At 40.6% G+C, this 26572-nt stretch overlaps 1 protein-coding gene across 1 annotated transcript in view; it reads right to left on the minus strand.

Annotated features, from left to right (window-relative positions):
* Positions 1 to 10654: 10654 nt before the first annotated feature.
* The window catches only part of LOC126457468 (Golgi to ER traffic protein 4 homolog), a 76100-nt gene continuing 60182 nt past the window's right edge, over positions 10655 to 26572 (minus strand). Inside the window, exons 6-8 of the mRNA XM_050093758.1 lie at positions 23124 to 23264; positions 21930 to 22075; positions 10655 to 12344 (exon numbers count right to left, since the gene is read on the minus strand). Coding sequence (XP_049949715.1) covers positions 12223 to 12344; positions 21930 to 22075; positions 23124 to 23264 — 409 coding nt within the window. The 3' untranslated portion in view covers positions 10655 to 12222. The remainder of the gene's footprint in view (positions 12345 to 21929; positions 22076 to 23123; positions 23265 to 26572) is intronic.

Here is a 26572-nt window from a genome sequence, read left to right on the forward strand (position 1 = left end):
GGGCTAAGACAAACTGGCTGTGACTGCAGTTATTCCATATGTATGGAACAAAAAGTGGAAGACTACTCCAGAAACACATTGTCAAGTGTGTGTTCTTCCCACCAACCAAGACAAAAGCTTTATCCACTGAGGGAAAATGTATGTAGGTAACATTATCTGGACAGTACAGGAGAGATGCACTGAGCATAACACCACACAGCAAACGAAGTAAACTTTTGGCACAGCACTGTGTATTTCCATGGTAGATGCTCTACCACAAGTTTACCATGGACATACCATGCATTATGACAAAGCTGTTGCAACAATCCGACAGCTTCTGGTGTTGTATTCTCAAAGAGGCTGCAAAGACCAGACTATGTGACAATCTAGTAAAGAAAGACAGCGGCTATCCATGATGCAGTGCTTGAGACCATCCTTTGAATGCAATCACAGTACATTAGCAATCTATGTGGAATTTTGCTCTCATCATGATAAGTGAAGAAGATGAGAGCATATTGCTGCCTTGCCAGCAGAGATCCATGTTTGGTGCCGGTCACAGCACTACTGAGGATCCTGAATCGACCCCAGAAATGCACTTTCCCCATGACCGCATCAGGTTTGTGCCCAGTGGTGGCAGCTGAAGCCTGTGGGAGAGGATATAAAGATATATCAGTCAGTCATCAAGAACAACTAAAGATACCAAGAAGTCAGCATGCTGAAAAGTATTTCTTTTGGACTTGAGGGAATTTGTAAACTTCAGAACAAAGGAAATTTTGCTAGTTACACCAGTCAGAAAGATTCCTGTATTGATGGCAGCAGAAGAGCTGTAACAATGCCTCCGTGGTGGTGGAAACTTTCTCAAGGATATGTGAAATGGATCTGTTCCTGGGAAGTACAGAGGCAGAAAGATGCCCACTGGAATTATGGAAAAGTAGGATACCATTAAACAGGACTCAATGTAACAGCTTAGCACCAATCTTTCAGCTATCAGTGATAATAACAGACAGTATGGCTCTGAATATAACGCGTCTTCTACTGAATCTACCTTATAATCCTTTCAAAATCCTGCCAGCAAAGAAGCTAACATACCTGAATGCTAGCCTTGAATTGTCATACTTTGTTCCCTCAACAAGCTGTTAGCACCACATGGTGGGTGCATATGCACAGAACAACTGTATACTATGCAGCAATACTGCAGTGAGTATCTCCACCAACACACAGTAATGAGAATTTCAACACTGGAAACTTTATATTGTTTGTCACTTGTGTGGCCAATGTCCACCACCCAGAGAGAGTCATGTGCCCAGTCCATTATCTGCCAATCCAATGGACTGCAAAGTAATACCACATTGCTTTAGTAGTTCACTGGTTCAGTAGGCACCTGGAATTTGATGGGTAGAATTCTCCTATGGGGTTTGTAGTGTTGTGGCCAGAGCTTCAGGAAGGTCTTCACAACCAGCTAAGCAATATGTGGACCAGTCATTGATGAATTCTTTGGTCAGGGTTTGTACTTGGACAAGGAAAAAATATTCCAGGATTTCCCGGTTAAAAAACACACTTTCTCCCCAGTGGAAAAAAAAAAAAATAATCCAAAGATCTTTGATGTGCAGCAACATATACGTTACATATTTTCTTATTACGGTATGCTGCATATTTTTGTATTACGAAACTATAAATTCAAATTCCACCAAATATAGCAAGATAATTTCCGAAGCACTGAAATCAAGATTGTATTGCACTTTTGTAAGACAATCATGGCTCATTGTATGTGGTCGTGTCAACCGATGACAGTACATATTCAGAGCGTAAGACATGTGATGTAGTCAGCCAGTAGCAACATCACCGTTAAGAAATGCGAACACACAAGCTGGAAAAGTTAATGGTTTAAATTAATACACTATTGTAGATACAAGAAAAGCTAAGCTTTCACATATTATATTGGCCTCTAAGATTAATAAGCTACAAGAAAAGCTATAATATTGGTCTTTTTTGAGTGTGTTACACTTCAAGCTACATCACACAAATGTGCCAATAAAATTTGAAATTACAGCCCAAATGTCCGGTCTTCTGGGCTTGAAATTCTTCTAAGTGGCTGGTCCTCAAAGAGTTAAGCGTTAAATGAGAGTCAAACACACTGTGGTTTAAGAAAGTCATCGCACATACTCACACTTAACATAACTCATACAAAAAAGGAAATTTACTGTGAAAGTAACACTTTTCAAACCACCTTTTGTAATATTTTCCCACAACCTGTTAGAAATACATGACGCCGATTATTGAACTATATGAAAAAAAATGTAAATTAGTTACAAACTATGGTGTGCACACACTTTATTCAACATGTAAATGTTACTGCAGATATTCAGATTTGGGTTATGACATGTTCGATATGCCAACCATCACTGGCAATGATGTGCCGCAGAAAAATAGTGAAATTCTGCATGACCCTCTGAAGTGTCTGAACATTGATGCTGTCAATCTCCTGAATGGCTGCTTTCAGCTCAGCAATAGTCTTGGGGTTATTGCTCTACATCTTGTCTTTAATACAGCCCCACAAAAAGGAGTCACATGTGTTCAGATCCAGAGAATATGGCAGCCAGTCAAGGACCATGCCTGTAGCTTCTGGGTACCCCAGGGCCAGAATGTGGTCCCCAGAGTGCTCCTCCAAGACATCAAACACTCTCCTGCTTCGATGGGGTCGAGCTCCATCTTGTACGAACCAAACCTTCCGGCCCCTTCACGCAGCAAGCATTAAGAGATCTTACATTACGTCATAAAGGAAGCAGGACATCAGAGGATACTCAAAGAGCATTGAGATTTCATTAATCACACTCGTATGCAGAAGTTGGCTTAAAGTGCACATTCATATGTCCAGATTCACAATGAAGCATACTCGAACCTGTTATTAAGCTTTTCAGTGTGGTTTTCAGGATGTAAATTTTCTTGAAGTAGCAGTAATGTATATCTCATTTTTGGTTCTTTATTATGGCACAATGCCATGTGCCGGAAGATGAAAACATGCACCTGAAATTCAGGGAACAGTTGAAACTAGCCAGTAGTGTGGAATGAAACACTTCATTTCAAATAAATTGACTACCTCAGCAGAAAAGAGTAATAAAAGCCAAATTTCTTCATCAGAGTGACAGAAATGACTTCATTGTTCTGCAGGGCTGTTAATGCTAGACTGCCAAAAACATGGAAATAAAATCACAAAACTGAAACTAACATGTTTTAGCCTTTCACAATTATGTTGAATGTGTTTTAATTCACGTGACAGCTCCCAGCCACATAAAAATTTTTTGTTTTCATTTGAGGTAAGCTGTAAACGAAGAGGAAACATTAAAATCACTAAATGTAAATTCGGGTCACGCAGAGACTATCCCCTTCCCACTAAAATCCAGACTGCTCTGTGCATGCTCGATTCTGGCAACTTGGCCACACCAGAAAAATGTTTCCAGGCAGCATGTGACTGCTTGTTGCTACAGCCGATATATGTTAACAGTCACACTTCAATTAGCCAAAAGCTGCAGAAGGTACTGCTCATATGCGACTCAACTGTCCATGCACATGAACCCTTTGACAACTGCTCAGATGAACTTAATGTAAATAGCTGTTACGTCATGCTCATTGGGAGCAGTTTGTTGTTATGAAGTATTACAAACTCTTCATCCTAAAGCCTTTGATACATTTTGCTGTTGGCAGACACTTGTGTGTGCAGTGTGTTTTGTTGCTGTAAATTGCTCATTCCTTTGCAACTTAAGTTTTACTTTTGTTCTCTTGTTTATGTTTTATTGCTGCAGTATTATTCTGCAGCTGCGGAAACAGTAATATTCTTTGTTAGAGTATCAGTTCATTCCAGTCAAATTTACATATATTTAACTGAAAACAAGAACTCCCAGAATTAAAAAAAAATTCCTGAGTTTGTCCCAGTTTTCTCCTTGATGAAAAAATTCCTGGATCTTTCCCCCAGATTTCCCGGTTGGCCCGAGACATACACCCTGTTGGTTCAGTGTTGCACGACGTTCGTCCGGCACAGTCTCTGAACCATTCATCTGTCACATGTACAGCTAAACTGCTTCTGCCTCATAAATCAGTGCCACCAAGTAGGTGAAGATGTTGATCAATGATCTTTCAGCTAGCCTTGATGGTTTCAGGCAACAAACTGGATCCACCGAGGCGAGGCTTCCCAGTGGGTGCCATCATCTGACACTCCAGCCAGTCTCTGTGGGTCTTGGGTTTGACATGGGGCCTGTGCAGTTACCACCAGCATCAGAGTGTGCTGGCAGTATTTGTGCACTACCTGGTTTGACTGTGTGTCACCAAGCTGACTAAACATCAAGCACCACCTAGATCACTGCCTACCACCAACTGCCACATACACTGCTAGGGACAACACTCACTGGCAACTTGCCACAACCAGCACAAGAGTCCCCAAAATTAAAATAGTGCGTGGAAGCCATCAAGTAATAAATGAAGTTCCTACTGAGTAAGCATTCTTGACTCCATGCTGTGGTTCACTTCAAAGTGCATTATTATTGCTGGGCACAACAGTGTCAGCGTGTCTATGCTTCCGTGCAAAAAGCAGCCAAGACAAAGGTCACTTCATTGAAACTGTAAGTGGCGGCGAGGAAGGGGGCAGAGAGAGCGAGATACATAAGTGATCCCACTGTCCATGAAGTGTCGTATTGCAAACAATCTCTTTTCCATACATAACATCCTGTATAACCATGCAATAGATATGTCTATATTCTCAGATGCTAGTCATGTGGGGGCATCGAGATCCATCAAGGAGTTGTGCAAGGTCAATACTTGCATGATAGTCATGAGCTACCAACCAATAGTAGCAGCAATATAATGGAACAATAGACCACAGTCTCAATAAGCCACGATCCTGCTGCTGAATTCTGATATGTGCTAGTACACATTGTCCTTCATACATGAACCATAACACAATCTTCTCACAATCAATCAGTAGGTGCGATTTCTGAATGAGAAACCCGGTGCACGACCTTTCTTTAGCTACAGAATATGGATTGCATTACTCCTACTTACTTTGTGTAGTTGTGCTACTTATTTGCATATTCAAGCACTTTTAGTACACTTGATGTGAAATTAACACCAATTGCAAGCCACCTAAATGGTGTAGAAATTTCCGGGGCCAATAGTGTAAACGGTTGCTGGAACTACATATCAGATTCAAAACTATTTTATTACAAAACTTGTGTGTTATTAAGAAAGCAGCTGTGTAATGTGTCCAACACAGAGACAGACAATTATATTGTACTGTATTGAACTGGGGACCTAGAAACAACACAGAGGCTTCGTCCCCGCCTTAGCCCTCAGGGGTTCACAACCCCACAACAGGCTACAGCAGTCCACTCACCTCACCGCTGCCCCACACCAAACCCAGGGTTATTGTGGGATGTACTGTTTTGTTAGCCATGTTAATGTTTTACCAGAGTGAATTTTTCACAACAAAATCACGCTCACAGCTAAGAAGGAGAAGTTGTGTGCACTTTCAGAATAATTCAAGTGTCAGTTTATCGAAACTGACGGCATCATTCTGCAATATGCTATCTAAGATTAAAGAATGGGGAACTTTGCAAGCTGAAATCTAAGCAACTTACTCTGATACATGCCTTTAACTTCAGGATCTGGGAAGCAGCAGACACTGAATGAATGTAGTGCGGATCTTGCCATAAATCCAATCATGAGTATCAATCCATAAGGCAAAGAATCTCGCATTCAAATTGTTTCTTGAGATACACACACAAAGGCCAATACCAGATGAGAACACTTTGAGAAAAAGTTACTAACAGCCAATTTATGAAAACTGTTTTAAAGAAAATAACAGAAGCTGTCAGAAAACGTGAGATGGGATTCATTTTAGATGAAACTACTGATGAGCTGCTACAATAATATTTGCTTAACAAGAGTGATAGGGCACAAATCGCAGAATATCTGAGTGACCACCATCAAACGTTCATTTCTGAGGAAGAGGATGTGGAACAAAAATGGAAAAAATTCAGAAACATCGTCCAGTACGCCTTAGATAAGTTCGTACCGACTAAGGTCCAAAGCGAGGGGAAAGATCCACCTTGGTATAACAATCATGTACGAAAGGTACTACGGAAACAAAGAAAGCTTCATCATAGGTTTAAGAGTAGTCGAATCATAGCTGATAAGGAAAAGCTGAATGAAGCGAAAAAGAGCGTAAAGAGAGCAATGAGAGAAGCATTCAACGAATTCGAACATAAAACATTGGCAAACAATCTAAACAAGAACCCTAAAAAGTTTTGGTCATATGTAAAATCGGTAAGCGGATCTAAATCCCCTATTCAGTCACTCGTTGACCACGATGGCACCGAAACAGAGGACGACCGAAGAAAGGCAGAAATACTGAATTCAGTGTTCCGAAACTGTTTCACTGCGGAAAATCGTAACACGGTCCCTGACTTCAGCCGTCGCACGGACGCCAAAATGGAAAATATTGAAATAAACGATATCGGAATTGAAAAACAACTGCTATCACTTAGTAGCGGAAAAGCATCCGGACCAGACGAGATACCCTTAAGATTCTACAGTGATTATGCTAAAGAACTTGCCCCCTTTCTATCAGCAATTTATCATAGATCGCTGGAAGAACGTAAAGTACCTAGCGACTGGAAGAAAGCGCAGAAATCGGTAAGCGGATCTAAATCCCCTATTCAGTCACTCGTTGACCACGATGGCACCGAAACAGAGGACGACCGAAGAAAGGCAGAAATACTGAATTCAGTGTTCCGAAACTGTTTCACTGCGGAAAATCGTAACACGGTCCCTGACTTCAGCCGTCGCACAGACGCCAAAATGGAAAATATTGAAATAAACGATATCGGAATTGAAAAACAACTGCTATCACTTAGTAGCGGAAAAGCATCCGGACCAGACGAGATACCCTTAAGATTCTACAGTGATTATGCTAAAGAACTTGCCCCCTTTCTATCAGCAATTTATCGTAGATCGCTGGAAGAACGTAAAGTACCTAGCGACTGGAAGAAAGCGCAGGTCGTTCCCATTTTCAAGAAGGGTCATAAATCAGATGCGAATAATTATAGGCCTATTTCGCTTACGTCAATCTGTTGTAGAATAATGGAACATGTTTTGTGTTCTCGTATTATGACGTTCTTAGATAATACAAATCTCCTTCATCATAACCAACATGGATTCCGCAAACAGAGATCATGTGAAACTCAGCTCGCCCTATTTGCCCAAGAAATTCACAGTGCCATAGACACTGGCGAGCAGATTGATGCCGTATTCCTGGACTTCAGGAAGGCATTTGATACGGTTCCGCACTTACGTTTAGTGAAAAAAATACGAGCTTACGGAATATCGGACCAGGTTTGTGATTGGATTCAGGATTTCCTAGAAGAAAGAACACAACATGTCATTCTTAACGGTTCAAAATCTGCAGATGTAGAGGTAATTTCGGGAGTACCGCAGGGAAGCGTGATAGGACCTTTATTGTTTACAATATATATAAATGACTTAGTTGACAACATCGGTAGCTCCGTGAGGCTATTTGCAGATGACACGGTTGTCTACAAGAAAGTAGCAACATCAGAAGACTCGTACGTACTCCAGGAGGACCTGCAGAGGATTAATGCATGGTGCGACAGCTGGCAGCTTTCCCTAAACGTAGATAAATGTAATATAATGCACATACATAGGGGCAGAAATCCATTCCAGTACGATTATGCCATAGGTGGTAAATCATTGGAAGCGGTAACGACCGTAAAATACTTAGGAGTTACTATCCGGAGCGATCTGAAGTGGAATGATCACATAAAACAAATAGTGGGAAAAGCAGGCGCCAGGTTGAGATTCATAGGAAGAATTCTAAGAAAATGTGACTCATCGACGAAAGAAGTAGCTTACAAAACGCTTGTTCGTCCGATTCTTGGGTATTGCTCATCAGTATGGGACCCTTACCAGGTTGGATTAATAGAAGAGATAGACATGATCCAGCGAAAAGCAGCGCGATTCGTCATGGGGACATTTAGTCAGCGCGAGAGCGTTACGGAGATGCTGAACAAGCTCCCGTGGCGGACACTTCAAGAAAGGCGTTACGCAATACGGAGAGGTTTATTATCGAAATTACGAGAGAGCACATTCCGGGAAGAGATGGGCAACATATTACTACCGCCCACATATATCTCGCGTAATGATCACAACGAAAAGATCCGAGAAATTAGAGCAAATACGGAGAGTTACAAGCAGTCGTTCTTCCCACGCACAATTCGTGAATGGAACAGGGAAGGGGGGATCAGATAGTGGTACAATAAGTACCCTCCGCCACACACCGTAAGGTGGCTCGCGGAGTATAGATGTAGATGTAGAAAGTGTTGGTTTTTCCATAATCTGGTGAATGGGTAACATCTATACATCTTAAATGAGCAACTTGAGAAGATAAATGCCTGTACAATAATGTAATCATTCAACTACTAATGTACAAACCTGTGGCTAGGGGACATACAACACGAAAAAGGCCAGGCTTGTGGTGATTGATGAAGCACATTATATGCTTTCGGCTTTCCAACAATTGAAGGGCATGTACCCCAACCTCAATCATGTGACATGTGTTGTACATTGTCTACAACGTGTTTGCTAAAGTATCAGGGCGAATTACTGCTGAAAAAATGACTTCACTGCTGCTCTGAAAGAGATTCTGGTACAGGCTCCCAGTCATAAAGTTTTGTATCAAGAAATGACACGGCTCCACCTTCCACAGTTTCCTACCATCAGAAGATGGATACTTTGATAAGTTGCACAGTTTTCTTGTGTGGAAACTTTGATGAAATCCAACGGTTTTTATGTGCCCTAGACTCAGTGGATGCAGTAACCATTAAGCAAGCCCAACAATTTGTTAACAACAAAGACCTAGCCACGATATTGCAGTGGCTGTGTTATTAAGAAGAACAACGCAATTTTCTTCTGACATTCATGCAAGTCTGAAGGAACATGCACTGTGGTGACTACAGATTATGAAATACATGAAATGAATTTGCAGTTGTGAATACAAACAACCATCAGCTGTATAAGGAAATTATGAAAACAAAAATCTGTGCCACAATGGGACTTGAATCCAGATTTCCTCCTCTTCATGCAAGTGCCCACCTTAACCACTTTGGCTATCCATGCATGAGTCACAGCCACATCAAAACTTTCATACGTTGTCATTCCTGTATTTGATACACATCTGAAGAAACATCGTGCTGTTGTTCTTCTTACCAATACAAGCACTGCAATATTGTATTTATCCATGACAACCAGGCAGCAACTTTCAATTAAAATGTACTCTCCCATAAGGGGAATTACATGATGTGTGTACGAGTAAAGGTAGTGATGCAGGAACGATGACATACGTAAGTTTGGGTCTGCCATTGACTTGTGCACGGATAGGCAAAGTGGTTAAGGTGGGAGTTCTGAGTTTTCGTTGTTATCATTCCCTTATACAGCTGATGGTTTTTCAAATTCAAAACTGTGAATACATTTCACATACAAACACCTAGAGTTGGAACTTTTTGCACTGTATGGCTACAAGTATTTGCCTGACATGATTCAGAGTTTGGAAGACGACGATATGGAGGAGGAGAAACAGTAGGAGAAGTTAATGAGCATTAGTGACATTCTTGATGGATTTGTTAAAGACAAATTCAAATTAAATGTCAAGGAAAGTTCAGATGTTGAAACCTCAGAAACTTTGAACTTCCTATATGGGTGCTTACAAGATATGCTCTGTTGGCTTCTTCTTCTTCTTGCATTACGGCCTCTGTAGGACCACGGATAGTCTCTTCGTGGACCGCATTTTCCTCTTCTTCTCCCAGAACCTCTTCATTCTCTCTCTTCTTCTCTCCCGCTCTTCTTCCGAGATCTTCAGTTTCCGTTTCTCCTGTCGGCTCCACTGGTGATACTCTAATCTTTTCCTGCATTCTTCTCTGTCATTGATCTCCGGCATATTGGTCAGTGTGTATTTGTTCCTCCGATTTTCCTTTCCTTCGACCTTGATCCCCAATTCCATCCGGTCCTTCTGAAGTTCAAAACCCACTTGTTTCCTGTCTCTCCCCTTGTCCTCCCTGTTATTTCCCACACTCTCTTCGTCATTCTGTTCATACTCATCCTAACTACATGTCCAGCAAACCTTGCCCTTTTGAGTCTCATTTCCCCGGATAATGTTCTCATGTTCCGGTACAGTTCTTCCCTACGTCTTCGCATCCACCTCTTTTGGGACCCAGTATTTTTTTTTTTTTTTTTTTCAGTATTTTTCTCTCTTCTTTCTCTAGCTGTTCTGCCCCTGTTGGTTTCTGTGGATGCTGAGCAGAGTTACTGAGCTCAAAGCACCAGTGACTTATTGACAAAAAATTTAAATGAGGTGTGTAATCCAGTTTAACAAAACTGTGTTAATAAACCATAGAAAGTTATTGTACCTAATTTAAACCCAAATAAAGTAATTTCAACAGCAGCTTTTTGTATTTATTTTCTGAAACTTTTTCCCCTTTTCTGACCATAATTTGTGCATTAAAATCCCTTCACCAGATACGTATCAGGTATTAAATGACATTTATTAATTATATCACATATCACTTGTCTCTAGAGTATGCGTTTTTGGATTTCTTCTTGTTAAAAATTATAATCCCATAAACATTTCACTTTATTTCATTCTGAATTCACAGTCATATTCAAAGACAACAACAAAAATACAACACACAATTTGGTTTGTTATTAAGCAATGAAACTGGTATGTGACTGGTTGATGCTTTTTCAACAACAAAAAATTCAGAAGCGGAAACATTCCACAAACATATTCTTACAAAAACATTTTTACAACTCAAATTAGCATTCATTTTCCTAAACACATTATAAATAACTAGACTCATTACTCATGAAGAAAAGAAATATAGATTTACAAATGTTACAAAATTTCCAGTCAGCTCACAAGTGTTCTAAAATAGACTGCTACATGTTTACTGTATGACTCCTTACATTATCCCATTCAAATATCCTGAAATGTGTTCTAGACACATACCTCTAACCATACGTTAGCTATCATCTTAACGACAACAGTATTTATATATCAACATGAATGCAGGTCCATCATCTTTAGGAAGCCAAATGAATAAGTATTTATTTTACTTACTGTAAGTAGCTGATAACCGGTTTATCTGTTTGTATGTTATTTCCGTTGCAGCCACAGTGCACAACATTAACCGTTGAATATGTACAACTAAAGATGTATGTAATTCACAGCCTCGTAGAACACTGCAATTCGCTTCGATCAACTTGATGCGAATATTTATAAGAAACTTTGTCTCTCTCAGAATGACTGTAAGAGTGGAAGGTTGTAAAAACTGAGTTTACCACCCTGAAACTGCTCCCGGCTAAATCTGACAATGTGGTCCAAGAAACTCCGTCACAACACCATACTATATCTACAGTCTCTGAAAAAATTGTGTTGGAGGCTACATAAATGGCCACTTGCTGTACAGACACTTTAAAACTTCTGTCTGTGATTCCTACTTTTGTGCTACTTGTAAGACCAACAATGGAATCAACACCATCTGAAATTGGAGAGCTGACTGTTCACAACAAAAAGGTACTTATCACACTGTCTTGAGAATAATTGTATGTCATTAAGGCAGGGAAAATAATATTTATAATGAGTTTACAGGACCAGTATTAATGATAAAAAAACTGTTCAAGCGGTAAAAAAAATGTGTTTAGAAAACTATCACATTTTGTATTATAAACAGCTGCTCATTTTCTTATCGGATCACCACTGTACCCTTTTCAACAAAACACACATGTTAATTAGAAATATCTTGCTAGAAGTTTAAAAAACTTTAATCTGCATCAGTATGCATTTGATGTACACATCTGTTAAAAAATATAAACTCTCTAAAATGGATTTCTCAAATACAGCTGAAGTGTTAATGTCTTTGTGTAATGTGTTTTCGATTATCATTCACACTGTACACTCACTGTTACTGCAAACGGAGGGTAAAGCAGTTTGACAGTATTTTCTATAATAAAATATATCCAACAAAATTCCATGGTATTTCTACATAAATTTAACAGACTGGGCTGAATCATTTTAATTGTCTATAACAGCAAGCAATCCAAATACTATTCACAGAAATAGACATTGGTGAGCAGTTTTCCTCCACACTGTACACATTAATTTAGGACAAAGTTTCTCATTGCTCAGTTGGCATTATCAGTTTCCATGTGTAACCGAGATGTGGATGGGCAGGGCTCATTTGGTGTGTCCTCATCTGACGAATCAGAATTGCCAAGTTCAGAGAAGATGGAGCTTAAGAAGTTTCCTAAAATAACAGAAGAAGTTCAGTACAATGTAAGCTGTTATTGTTTTACCAGATTATTTAACATTTTTTAATGAACAGAAATAAAAAATTAATCATAATAAAATACAGCAGTATGATATAAATCATAAAAGTAATTATAACAAGTATCTAGCTTTACACATCCATAATAATCCACAGGGTATGTAGGGTTTTGAAAGTCCTTCGCTATTTTCAAATTATTATCAAATTACTATCACTTAAATGACCTAATACTAGATACTGAGGTTTTAGCACCAATGTCTCTTCTTTGGTGTAAGTAAAGTATGGTTTGTCAGCAGCTGTAAAACATGGAGCCAAGATGGCTATGCATGTCTGAACGTCTAATGGTATATGCACAAACAGCTAATTATTGTAATGGGAAGCTAATAACAATGGTCTGGGCCGCTGATACAACAGTATCAGGCTGATTGTCATACACAAGAATCGGTGATAATGTTACCACCATTAAGCTATAGGTCCCAAAGCTTGGGCATAGTATTCTCCACTTTTGACTGATCAGTGGTGCTTTGGTGTGGGGCCAGCTAGTATTTGTTTTTAATTCAACAGGTAATGGCATTGGTTTCTATAGGACTTCACCACTTGCTGCTATCTTATGGATACACCTTCTGGGATACCTTATGTACACACAGTATTTATTTAGCAGAACTGAGCAGTACGAATGTTACGTAAAGTAGGTAACTGAATACTTGGCAGAGATCTCTTTAAGACTCCTGGATTTCTTGCACTCGCTTCCCTGTCCGTCTACGCTTGTTGTTGAGTATCAGCTGAACTGCGACATACACAATCACAATATTAAACACTATTGGACTTTACCTGTTTGTCTAAGGTTCACAGTAGAGTTACGTATTCTAGTACATACAGCAAGAAATTATTAATCTCTGCCAATTCTGGTCAAAATTGAGAAGATAACCTCGTTAACCACTTCTTCCGCTGATATTCTTCACGGATTTGCAGCCAGAACATGTTGTCGTCAAGACACAATATTTCGGCGGACCAGCTGGCCGCCACCTTCAGGTGAGTTAATGCTCGTGCACTGCCACGCTGTTGCACGAGCATTAGTTACCTGAAGATGGCGGCCAGCTGGTCCGCTGAAATATTGTGTCTGGACGACGATATGATCCAGCTGCAAACCCGTGAAGAATATCAGCAGTTATTACACCGGGAAAGAATACGAAATCACACTACTTCTGCCAATTATCTCATTAACTACTTTCAATGACAGTATTCCTGTAATCTACACCAGAAGAAGCCATTTTCATTGTAAATAGATATCGCTTGTTACAAATGTAGTTATCTATATTCTCTGATAAACACCCTTTTTATCAATTGCATTTGAAGCTACTAATACAGTACCAACAACAGACTTTTTTGTGTTATGTATACAGCCACTATGAATTTCTTGAGGGAAGTCCTTTTCTGGGGTAAGCCGTTTTACTTTGAAATAAACACTTTATTTCACCATTTAGCAAATAGCTTATTTCACCCCCTTGGACATTATCAATCACTATCACACATAACAAGGAAAATGACTGACCCAAAGAAAAACAACTTAATATAAATGATAAAGCAACACCTTTTTCTTAGCAATGGGTTTCCTGCTAATTCAATAGGCTACATTTAGCTAGTGTAAGCACTTATACACTGTCCCGTAACATTAATGTGACCACCTGTCACAAAACTGAAAAGCCATCTTTTGCAGTATGGACCACTGTGAGATGAGAAGGAAGATAGTCAATGAGGTTCTAGAACATACAGACAGGGATATGGAGCCACGCTGTCTTCAGTGCTGTGGGCACCTGCACTCTTATTAACTCGTGCAAGATGTTTTAGTAGTAATCTCTGCCTTGCATATTACCCTGTCTTCCACCTTTAAGCTCTCAGATTTTCAAATCTCGTCTGATATAGTACTCAACAATCAGTCTATCCTTCTAATCCCACACGGTAAGTCTCCACTGACCCACAGTTCTAGGTGACTTTCCCAAAATCTACCCCTTTTCCTAGACCTCTCCAGTCCTTTTCCTTTATCCTTCTTCCTTCCCCTTCAGCCCTTCTGCCTGAAGAAGGAGCCACTGGCTCCGAAAGCTTGCCAATCACAACAGTCTTTTATATGTGTGTTCTGCCACCACTTGGTGAGTAGATTCTTTGTCTACTCGATTAAATAATTTTATCAATTATTTATTATTTTCATTGTTAAACTGCATGTAGCGCTAAACATGATCCTCAAGGATACATGCATACTTGTGTTGATCCACTGTGTCTTCCAAAATGACAATATCACCCAGAGAATGTCATGAGACCATTTCTCAAATCTTAACACTCTCTCCTCCAGCTTATACCCTTCCAACGACTGTTGCAGGGTCACACACACCAACGCCCAATGGAGCTTCTTAAAACAAAATTCATTTGTAAAGGCCACCTGTCGCCACTCAGTGGGCATCCAGTTGTGATATTGGCATGCGAATTCCAGTCTTTGTTGCTGATGAACAGCTATCAGCATGGGTGCATGAACCAGGTGCCTGCTGTAGAGGCCCGTACACAGCAACATTTGGTGAACAATCATTGAGGTGACACTGTTGGTAGGCCCTTGGTTCATCTGGGTGATCAGTTGCTCAACAGATGCATGTCTATTCACAAGTACAGGTCTCCACAGCAGTCATTCAGCCTTGTCATCTACAGCCGTGGTGCACCAAAGTTGCCTCAGCACTGGTTTTGGATAGTGTCATTTCGCTATGCATGGGATACTTTAACCACGGCAAGATGCAAGCTGTTAGAAACTTAGTTGTTTCAGAAATGCTTCCACCCTTGGCCTGAGAGTCTATGATCATGCTCTTTTGGACATCAGATAAATCGCTCCATTTCCATATTATGACAATGACTGCATTGTCTTTCTGGATCCCCTGAACATGAGTTATATACCCTCCACTGCTAGTGCTGCCACATGCTATCTCTAAGTGGTTATTGCATGCTGACACTGACCATAGGTAGTAATCACATAAAAAGTGACTGGCCCGTGTAACATTAAGCACTATATTGATTGGCTGTTGTTAATGCACTGTACAGATTAAATTACTACTAACAGTTTCTCTACTGTTCAGGTTCTTCTTCTTGCTAAGATCTGCAGCATGACATATGCTATGTATGTATGTATGGATGGATGGATGGATTAATGAATGAATGAAAGACATCAAAAACATTGGATGCATTGCAAGTAAGAATTGCCAATGTGGTCAACTTTTCCAAGTAATGTACAGAGAAGAGTAATTGTGAACATAACTGATCATCTACAAAAATATTTTAGCAATGCTGAGGCTCACGTGGAGATTTAATTTATTTCAAATGAAAGAATGTCTTGTGCGTAGTAACTAAACAATAATGTAGTCAGTTTGCAAATAATAAAGTTGCTGTAATATGACAATATGAAGTTGGGAACTAAAGTGCAGATTACAAATGTCACAAAAGTTACAAGTTTCGATATCTACACTGCACTTCACTACAATGAAACAACCCATTCAGTTTGGACAATTTAGAGAATTTTGGAGTGCCCAAGCAAGTACTTGTATACAGATCCTTCCACTCATTAATCAGTTAGTCTACGCTACTGAAAACTGAGTAAACCAGTAAGACACTTGGGGAGCAACGGGTAGGAGAGGACGAGCCTGCCTTAGGCATTAAGAAGGGATATTAAACACTTAGGTTCAGATCTACATCTACGTACATACTCCACAAGCCACCATATGATGCATGGCAGAATGTACCTTACACCACTACTAGTCATTCCTTTTTCTGTTCCGTTCTCAAATGGAGTGAGGGAAACGTGACATCTGTGTACAAGCCCTAATTTCTTTCATTCTGTATTATCTTTGATGTCCTTATGCAAAATGTACATTGGCGGCAGCAGCAGAATGGTTCTGCAGTCAGCTGCAAATGTCACTTCTCTAAATTTTCTCAATAGCATTTCATCAAAAGACATCCTCTTCCCTCCGAGATTCCCTTTGAGTACACGAAGAATATGTGTAATACTGTTGTATTGATCAAACCATCCAGTAACACACCAACAGTATGTATCTGTATCATTTTGATGTCTTTCTTTAATTCAATCTGGTGGGGTTCCCAGCCACTAAAGAATGGGTCAAACCGATGTTCCACACACTGTCTCCTTCATAGATGAGCTACATTTTCCTAGAATTCCCCAACAAAGTGAAGCTGACTACTACCGACCTTACGTGATAGTTCCGTTTCATACCTCTTTACAAAACAATGTCTAAATAATTGACAAGACTGCATAAAGCGGCACAACACTAATACTGTATTCAAACATTACATGACTGTTTTTCCTAATCATTCTCGTTAACTTACATTTATCTACATTTAGAGCAAGCCGCCATTCAACATGCCAAATTTGGAGCAAGTCACCATTCATCACACCAAACAGATACTCTGTTTAAGTTAACATGTATTCTCCGAAAGGCTCTCAATGTTAACACTTTCTTGTACATTACAGCATCATCAGCAAACAGTCACCCTATCCATCACATTATTTATGTTTATACAGAACAAGAGCTTCACACTTCCCTGGGGCACTCCTGACAAAATCCTTCTCTCTGAGAAACACTCACTACCCCAGACAATGTAGTTATGAAGTCTTCGAGCCATTCACATATCTGAGAACCTGTTCTCCATACTCAGACATCTGTTAATGGTCTGCACTGGAACACTATGATGAGTGCTTTCTGGGTATTGTGAGGTTTCCCCTATTTTGAAAAGTATTAATTTTTCCAAATTTTACATTTACTGGAACTTGGCAGAGAGCCGAAGCCAATTTGCTGCATTAAGCAGTGTCGCAGAGAAAGATTGTAGTAAGTAGGTAGCTCATTCCCATAGATATAGATGTAGCAACTGAACCATATGGCATATCAGTAATTATGAGAGCGAGAAGAGGAACTTGAGCCTTGAGAATAGATTTTACTCTGCTGAGTAAATACGTAGGGGAATCACTTGATTCTACTTTATTAAATTTTAATAATTACAGTCCTCTTTTGTCATATCTGGTACTATGAGAAGCCTACGGCTTATCAGAGCTTGGAAACAATGATAATGCTATGCTGTAAACCAGTAAATTCAGTAAGCACTTGAATACTGTTAATTTACCAAAAGACATGGATTTGCTATGAAGTTTTACAATGTAAGCAAGAGATTTCAGCTGTGTGCTAATCTTGCCAGTCGGTAATAAGATGAACTCTGAGCCTGTTCATATGTGATAGTCACCAATGGGCTGTACACTGAGCCTGTTCTTAACACTTGGCCATCCGGCAACACCAGAGTGGTGTTGTGTGTGAAATAGCTGCCAACGGCCGGCTACACCTCAGTGGTGTGTGCATGGTATCACTCAGTGGCCGGTGACACTACAATGGTGTCGTAAGCATAGTATCGCACAATGTCTGGTGAAAGAACTTTAGTATCTTTTTCATTCTGTTAGTATTTTGTTTAGTTAACAATGAGTGACACACGTCAATAAGTTTTTTTGTTTTTATGAGTACTTGTGCACTCAGACGAAAGAGACAATACGATTATATATGATGAATTTGTGTTCACCTTGTCTGACTTTCTTGACAACTTGGCTGATTGGGAAGACATTGGACATCAAAAACATGAAAGTGAAGCAGAATTGTTGGAAGATAGTGAAATACGTCCAAGAAGAATTCAGTAAACACTATGGTTGCCAACTGATCCGGATGAATCAGACGAAGAAGACAGACTATGATTTACGGAGGACCAATAATAAATTTGAAGGATCTCCCGGGCCACACATATTTCCCCAAGATACACAGAGCATCAAGAATATCGTAGAATTATATATTGCAAAGGATCTATTTGAATATATTAGCAAAGAAACCGACCAGTATTACAGTCAAAATTGCAATAGAAGGAAAGTGAATTTAAAAAATGCCAAATCTGTCAATGTTACGAGATCCAAACTTAGAAAATGGTTTGGGCTTGTTATACCTAAGGAAACTGTAAAAAAAGGAAGGATCGATGATTATTGGTCAACGAATCCATTGATACACACACCAATATTTCGCAAAATGATGTCCCGCAACTGATTCAGACAAATATTATCATTTTTACATTTTTCCGACGACAACAACAATAAACCGGGCAATGCCAACCGGCTATTCAAAGTGCAATTTGTAATTGATTATTTTTCCGAAAAGTTTAAAGAAACATTTAATCTAAGTCAAAACATCTCAATTGATGAAGGAATGATACTGTGGTGTGGACAGTTAAATTTTAAAGTTTACAATCCATCGAAAATTACGAAATATGGCATACTCATTCGGATGCTGTGCGATTCGAGTGCGGGATAAATTTCCTCATTCAAGATATATTCCGGCACTATACAACCTTTATCAAAAACAATGATGGAACTATTGACACCTTCTTATGGAAAGTGAAGTCACCTCTACATGGATAATTATTAGAACAGTGTAGAACTTGCAGAGAAGTTACTTGAAAAGAAAATTCGAGTTTGTGGAATGATACTGCAAAACAGAGGATTTCTCGAAAAATTAAAGCGCGCAAAAGTCGATATCATCAACGGAAAGGTGACAAGTGGCCGTCGACAAGCCAAGTAATCCGAATTAGCACTGCCGGCACCAAGCGAATAAATTTGTACGAGACATGCGGATGGCAAAGTGTTAATATGATAGTTGGCTTTACTATTTCTGATTTTATTAACTTTTTGATAGCAATCATTTCATAATACTAAAATGCTACTAGTTTACAGTGTTTACAAATAAATGCATTTTAAAGGCCCCCTGGGACTTATTTCACATAGATTAGCTACAAGCACCACCAATTAAATTACAGGTCGCTTGCTTGCACCTTCTGAAGAATGCAATGTGCTACAGGAGCCACTTTCAGGGGGCAACCTCTATGAGAGATTCACAGAGAAGAGGTAGGAGGAAATCCTATGTGCCAATTCGCTAAGATAACTCATGAAATGGTCATATTAACTAGTACAGTCTCCAGCAGAAAGGCTTGACCACTAAACTATACCTATCACTCATACCATTTTTTACAGAATCGCAGATGAACTGAAAAACTTGTATGGCGGTTTGGGACCGTGAGGGGAGTCTGCAAGATCTAGGAATTTTAAACCTGGCTCTTGCCTTTCATCCATTGTTCACAGGATATCGTGGGAGAAATGGTCAAACCGAGTTTACGTGGTCAAATGAGTATCACTCTTTTGACATCATGGATCATATTCTTGAACAGCCTGAGGTATCATTCTCTTTACATTGGTGAAAATATCAACACCAATCAGTAACACAGAATGCTGAGATTTCTGCGTTGTTTCCCACTGTGGTCGGTAAACAACGTGCTTTCAAATGTCGAGCTAGACTGACTGTCTCATTTAGTACACACATCACTTCAATGAAAGATGCAGTCCCATTTGTTACATGTTGCGAGTAATCATGTGTGACAAAGAAGCAAATCTCTCAATACCTGATCAAGATCTTGCATTGGCCATAAAAATACTAAACTCCTGGAAATTGAAATAAGAACACCGTGAATTCATTGTCCCAGGAAGGGGAAACTTTATTGACACATTCCCGGGGTCAGATACATCACATGATCACACTGACAGAACCACAGGCACATAGACACAGGCAACAGAGCATGCACAATGTCGGCACTAGTACAGTGTATATCCACCTTTCGCAGCAATGCAGGCTGCTATTCTCCCATGGAGACGATCGTAGATATGCTGGATGTAGTCCTGTGGAACGGCTTGCCATGCCATTTCCACCTGGCGCCTCAGCTGGACCAGCATTCGTGCTGGACGTGCAGACCGCGTGAGACGACGCTTCATCCAGTCCCAAACATGCTCAATGGGGGACAGATCCGGAGATCTTGCTGGCCAGGGTAGTTGACTTACACCTTCTAGAGCACGTTGGGTGGCACGGGATACATGCGGACGTGTATTGTCCTGTTGGAACAGCAAGTTCCCTTGCCGGTCCAGGAATGGTAGAACGATGGGTTCGATGACGGTTTGGATGTACCGTGCACTATTCAGTGTCCCCTCGACGATTACCAGTGGTGTACGACCAGTGTAGGAGATCGCTCCCCACACCATGATGCCGGGTGTTGGCCCTGTGTGCCCGGTCGTATGCAGTCCTGATTGTGGCGCTCACCTGCACGGCGCCAAACACGCATACGACCATCATTGGCATCAAGGCAGAAGCCACTCTCATCGCTGAAGACGACACGTCTCCATTCGTCCCTCCATTCCCACCTGTCGCGACACCACTGGAGGCGGGCTGCACGATGTTGGGGCGTGAGCGGAAGACGGCCTAACGGTGTGCGGGACCGTGGCCCAGCTTCATGGAGACGGTTGCGAATGGTCCTCGCCGATACCCCAGGAGCAACAGTGTCCCTAATTTGCTGGGAAGTGGCGGTGCGGTCCCCTACGGCACTGCGTAGGATCCTACGGTCTTGGCGTGCATCCGTGCGTCGCTGCGGTCCGGTCCCAGGTCGACGGGCACGTGCACCTTCCGCCGACCACTGGCGACAACATTGATGTACTGTGGAGACCTCACGCCCCACGTGTTGAGCAATTCGGCGGTACGTCCACCCGGCCTCCCGCATGCCCACTATACGCCCTTGCTCAAAGTCCATCAACTGCACATACGGTTCACGTCCACGCTGTCGCGGCATGCTACCAGTGTTAAAGACTGCGATGGAGCTCCGTATGCCACGGAAAACTGGCTGACACTGACGGCGGCGGTGCACAAATGCTGCGCAGCTAGCGCCATTCGACGGCCAACACCGCGGTTCCTGGTGTGTCCGCTGTGCCGTGCGTGTGATCATTGCTTGTACAGCCCTCTCGCAGTGTCCGGAGCAAGTATGGTGGGTCTGACACACCGGTGTCAATGTGTTCTTTTTTCCATTTCCAGGAGTGTATATGCAAAAATGGAACTGTCAAGTTGTCTAGAAACCCAAAAAGTATCCTCTAATATAGGAACAATATTTAGCTTACTGATTCATAAGATCATTATTTATTTTTGCTCTGGAGGATTATTTCATGGAAAAGACTGCCAACATCAAAAGTAACTACCAGGTTTATTCAGTCCACCAGTTTCTACCAAATGACAACTATCGAGCCAAGAAACAAGGAAAACGAGAAAGGTTACAATGCACCTACACTCCTATTCAGTCTGTTTCAGAATGGAATGGCAACCCCCGAGGCTTACTACTTCAATTAGTACTCCATTCAATGCATGTGAAATAAGAAAAGTAATTTAAAAATACATTTTATGACATGAAAGAGTACAGTGTACAGAGTTTCATTACTAGTATTTCATTCCCGAAAAGCAGAAGGGTAACACTACACAACACACGCCACGTAAGTAGCAAACACTTTACAAATAATGCCCGAGATGTATTGTTAATGTTGTCCAATGCACTTAACATCAAAAGAGTAACGTAGCTCTATGACACTTGCATGTAAATGAAATGGAAGAATTCAGTAAATGTTTTCATTACCTAAAAATCCTTGTGTCTTTGGACGGGCAGCAGCGACACCAAAAAATATTTGGGAAATTTTATCAAGATATTCAGTATATGATGGATCCCTTTTTATACTTGGCTCATATTTTTCACACAAGACAATAAAAGCAGCTAGCTTACCACTGAAAGAAAAACAGTCATAATTATAAGGCACACATGACAAAGTGGTAAGTAAACAACTTCACAACTTCAAAATTTTGATATTACAAACTACTACACAAAACAGCAATAAGTTTGATATCCAAAAGAGAGAAACCATTTACTGCACTTAATTGCTGTGAGTGATATTAAACTGAATTAATCTTTTCTAGATATTTGATCACTGTAGCAAAAATTACTACAGTTTTTCTGTTACTGTATTTCTCAGCCTTAGGTCACACTTTTTTTGGCTTCCTATTAAGTCAGTATCAGATATGTTGAATCCTTTACATAATAATGGCCACAAAACATCAACTTACTAAAAAATAAAAAGCAAAACTGGTCATGATGCTTATGAATAAAATGACTTTGGATATTAGGCAACGTCACTGTAAAACGCTAAAGCAACTAAACCGCTGATGTTTCGATCAATGGGCTGTAGTCAAATGATTGGCAATTCTGTTTGTTTAGTTTTTTACAATGATGAGGCCTAATAGCCAAAATTATTTTATTCAAAATGACACTGGGTATGGAAGCTACAAACTTAGAGTGTCACAATATTTGTGTGAAAAATACAATAAAGGAATTTGTCACACAATAGTTACTGTGTTCTCCCTTGTATAGTACGCCAAGTCTGTGTACTATCGTTTTATTTGAGGAAACAAAGGTGATACTAATATCTCCATAATTAACACTGACATCACAGAAGACTATACACAGTTTAATGAGAACTTCATTACAATTCAATAGCGTGAAAACAAAATTATGATATCTTACATGGTTCCACAAATATTTGAGGTCAACAGCTTAGGTGATTCATGTAGTATATTACAAAGAAACCACTTAATTTGTTTCAAGTGTCAATACACACAGTTTAATATCCAACATTAATTAGCTTTCCTTCTTTCAGTAACAGCACATGGTAATTTATGTCTTTGCATTCCTCTAAACTTCTGAGACTTGTAATGAAAAATTTTACTTGCAGCACCCTTAAGACCATGCAGATATGTGTACTGATGTGTTAGTACATACCTTTCTACAGTTTGCAAAAGAAACCATATGAAGTTGAGCAGGGGTAAAATATATGGTGGCCCAGCCTGAATATTTGGGTGTTGCTTTGTATAGCACTTAAACGCTTCAACTGCTGATTGTTTATTCTGAAGACAGAGGTACCTGAAATGTTTCAAAATATTTTTTTTGTAACATCAATGACAGGAACAGGGCTATTACAGAAAAATGGAAAGAACACCAACAATTTGCAGTTTTTAATCAGAGAATAGTTTGATTTTTTCCTTTCATTCACTTCCCATTTGCCATTTTAGGTTAGAATATCTCACAATGAGACATTTCCAAGAACAAATACGCTTTGTCCAGAATTTGCCCATTATGTAAAAGAACTGAGGTCACAAATGATCATTATTGAACTTATGTTTACACTCAACTAATAGTGTTAAATATTAATAGTGTTAAATACACTTGCATCTGCCTTCCTACACCCCTGGAAATTGGTAAACATAAGGCGGTTTATGCTTCCCATCAAAAGGAGTTAAGCTGCCTCATCCATCCATCCATTCATCCATCCAGAGTGAGCAAAAGAAATTGGGGAACTCAAATCTGGACTTCAGGTTTGATACACAGAATTGTCATGTTGCACTTGGCCACAGTCTCGCTCTAATTGGGCCTTATGGGAAGTATTCTTTTAGCAACAGGCTTGTGCCTGCCATCACATCCAAAAACTTGCAATTTACAATATGTATCTGTGAAGTAAATCAGAAAAATGTCACATTATCAACAAATATCAGAATCATGCCTATGACTTCTAAAATCAGAATCATGCCTATGACTTCTAAAATAACGTTTATTTCAGACCTAATATTTACTGTACGTATACTACAGCATGTTCTATGGCTAAATGAGGTCACCAACATAAATGTTAGTATACTCGAAGAGGACAAGAACTATCAATGAAATCTAAGATTTTGTCCATGCCATTCAATGTCAATTAAGTGATTGGATTTGATTTTTTTTCTCTCATCTCCGTATTCATGAACATCACCTCTCAGCACGCAGAATAAACAAGTACCCACTACAACGAAAAACACAATTTTCTCAGATTCTGTGATAAGCACATGGTAGTCAAAATGAATGTTAACGTTGTTCACAAGCAGGTAAGACATCTTGATACAATAATACACACAGTATATTTTTATGTATACCACAAAAACTAGAAAACTTTTAGTACGCTGCATCTAGTATCAACAATTTATGGCCTCATCTGGTAGACTTCAATGTTTAACAAATGGCATATGCCACATGTCCATTATTTCTTTCTATTCACTTGCTTATCATTAACGACATATCCAGTAGGGGACAGAAGAAGGCTGCTGTTTCCAACCCCTCCGCTCAGAAAAGCGGAACAGTCATCTTCATAAATCGAACATGCATCATGCCCTGTCAAACATACAGATGTATCTCTTCAATTGTCACTTTGAGGAAAGCCACAGCATGCAACTGACATTGAGGGTTATAGCAAGTGTATTGATATCTATTGAGAAATTTGCAAACTTGGTTGGTTGGTTTGTGGGATTGAAGGGACCAGACTACTAGGGCCATTTGTCCCTTTTTCCACAAACTTGAAACACCCACAAAGAATAAGAACAAACAGTGGAGATGACAAGAGAAGACACAGGACAAGAAAGACACAAACAGAGACCAGAAAAAAGGAATTAAAATCACACCAAGTGTGACAGTGGTTGGCCGACCATAGAAACAAAACAGGAAAAGCCAACCACCAAAAAATGCACTAAAAATCCCAGTCTAAAATCGTAGGCCAAAGGCCAGACTCAACACAAAAAAAAAGGACAAACACTTAGATCAAGCGATGAAAACCCCCTGCACGAATAAAACTCAAAACTAAATCTGCCATCACAATGTTATCTGATAAAAGTGCAGGAAGCATATCAGGCAGCGCAAATGTCTGCCTCAACAGAGTTAAAAGCAGGCAGTCCAACAAGATGTGAACCACCGTCAAAGCTGACCCGCAGCGACATAAAGGTGGGTCTCATGGCTCAATAAATAGCTGTGTGTTATCCAAGTGTGGCCAATGTGCAGCCGGCAGAGGACAACAGAGTCCTTGTGAGAGACCCGCAAGGAGGAGCGCCATGCACTGGTAGCCTCCTTGATGGCCCGAAGTTTGTTGGGTAAAGGAAGCATGCGCCATTCTTCACCCCAGGTGCGAAGTACCTTCTGTCGCAAAACGGACCTGAGGTCGCTCTCCGAAAGGCCAATCTCCAAGGCTGGTGAACCGACAGCCTGTTTGGCCAGCGTGTCAACACGTTCATTTCCCAGGACGCCGACATGACCTGGGGTCCACACAAAGACCACAGAGCGGCCGCAACGGGCAAAAGTATGGAGGGACTCCTGGATAGCTATCACCAGATGAGAGCGAGGGAAACACTGGTCGATAGCTCGTAAACCGCTCAGGAAGTCACTACAATAATGAAGGACTCGCCTAAGCAGGAGCGGATATACTCTAGGGTGCGAGAGATGGTGACCAGCTCAGCAGTGAAAACACTGCAGCCAGCCAGCAATGAGTGTTGTTCATAGTGATCCCCTAGAGTAAGAGCATAACCGACACAACCAGCAACAATTGAACCGTAAGTATAGACACTGTCAGAGCCTTGAAATGCGGCAAGGATTGAAATAAAGCGATGGCGGAGGGCCTCAGGAGGGACTGAGTCCTTTGGGCCTTGTGCCAAATCGAGCCGAAGGCATGGGTGGGGCACACACCACGGGGGTATACGCAGAGTGGCCCGGAAAAAAGGTGGAAGACGGAAAACCTCAAGCTCAGAGAAAAGAGCTCTGATGCGAACCGTGATCGTACACCCTGACTGGAGCCACCGTTCCGGAAGATGGACGACCAACTGAGGGAACAGGAGACAATAATTGGGATGCCTGGGCAAGCTACAAATGTGTGTACCATAAGCAGCCAGTAACCGTTGGTGCCCGAACCGCAATGGAGGGACACCTGTCTCCACAAGTATGCTGTTGATAGGGCTTGTTTGGAAAGCTCCAGTGTTGTGTCAGATCCCGCTGTGAAGGGTGGGGTCGTCGTTTTTGTTGTGGTCTTCAGTCCTGAGACTGGTTTGATGCAGCTCTCCATGCTACTCTATCCTGTGCAAGCTTCTTCATATCCCAGTACCTACTGCAAACTACATCCTTCTGAATCTGCTTAGTGTATTCATCTCTTTGTCTCCCTCTACGATTTTTACCCTCCACGCTGCCCTCTAATGCTAAATTTGTGATCCCTTGATGCCTCAAAACATGTCCTACCAACCGATCCCTTCTTCTAGTCAAGCTGTGCCACAAACTTCTCTTCTCCCCAATCCTATTCAATACCTCCTCATTAGTTACGTGATCTACCCATCTAATCTTCAGCATTCTTCTGTAGCACCACGTTTCGAAAGCTTCTATTCTCTTCT

Source organism: Schistocerca serialis, chromosome 2 (genome assembly GCF_023864345.2).
Source record: "Schistocerca serialis cubense isolate TAMUIC-IGC-003099 chromosome 2, iqSchSeri2.2, whole genome shotgun sequence".
Lineage (NCBI taxonomy): Eukaryota > Metazoa > Arthropoda > Insecta > Orthoptera > Acrididae > Schistocerca > Schistocerca serialis.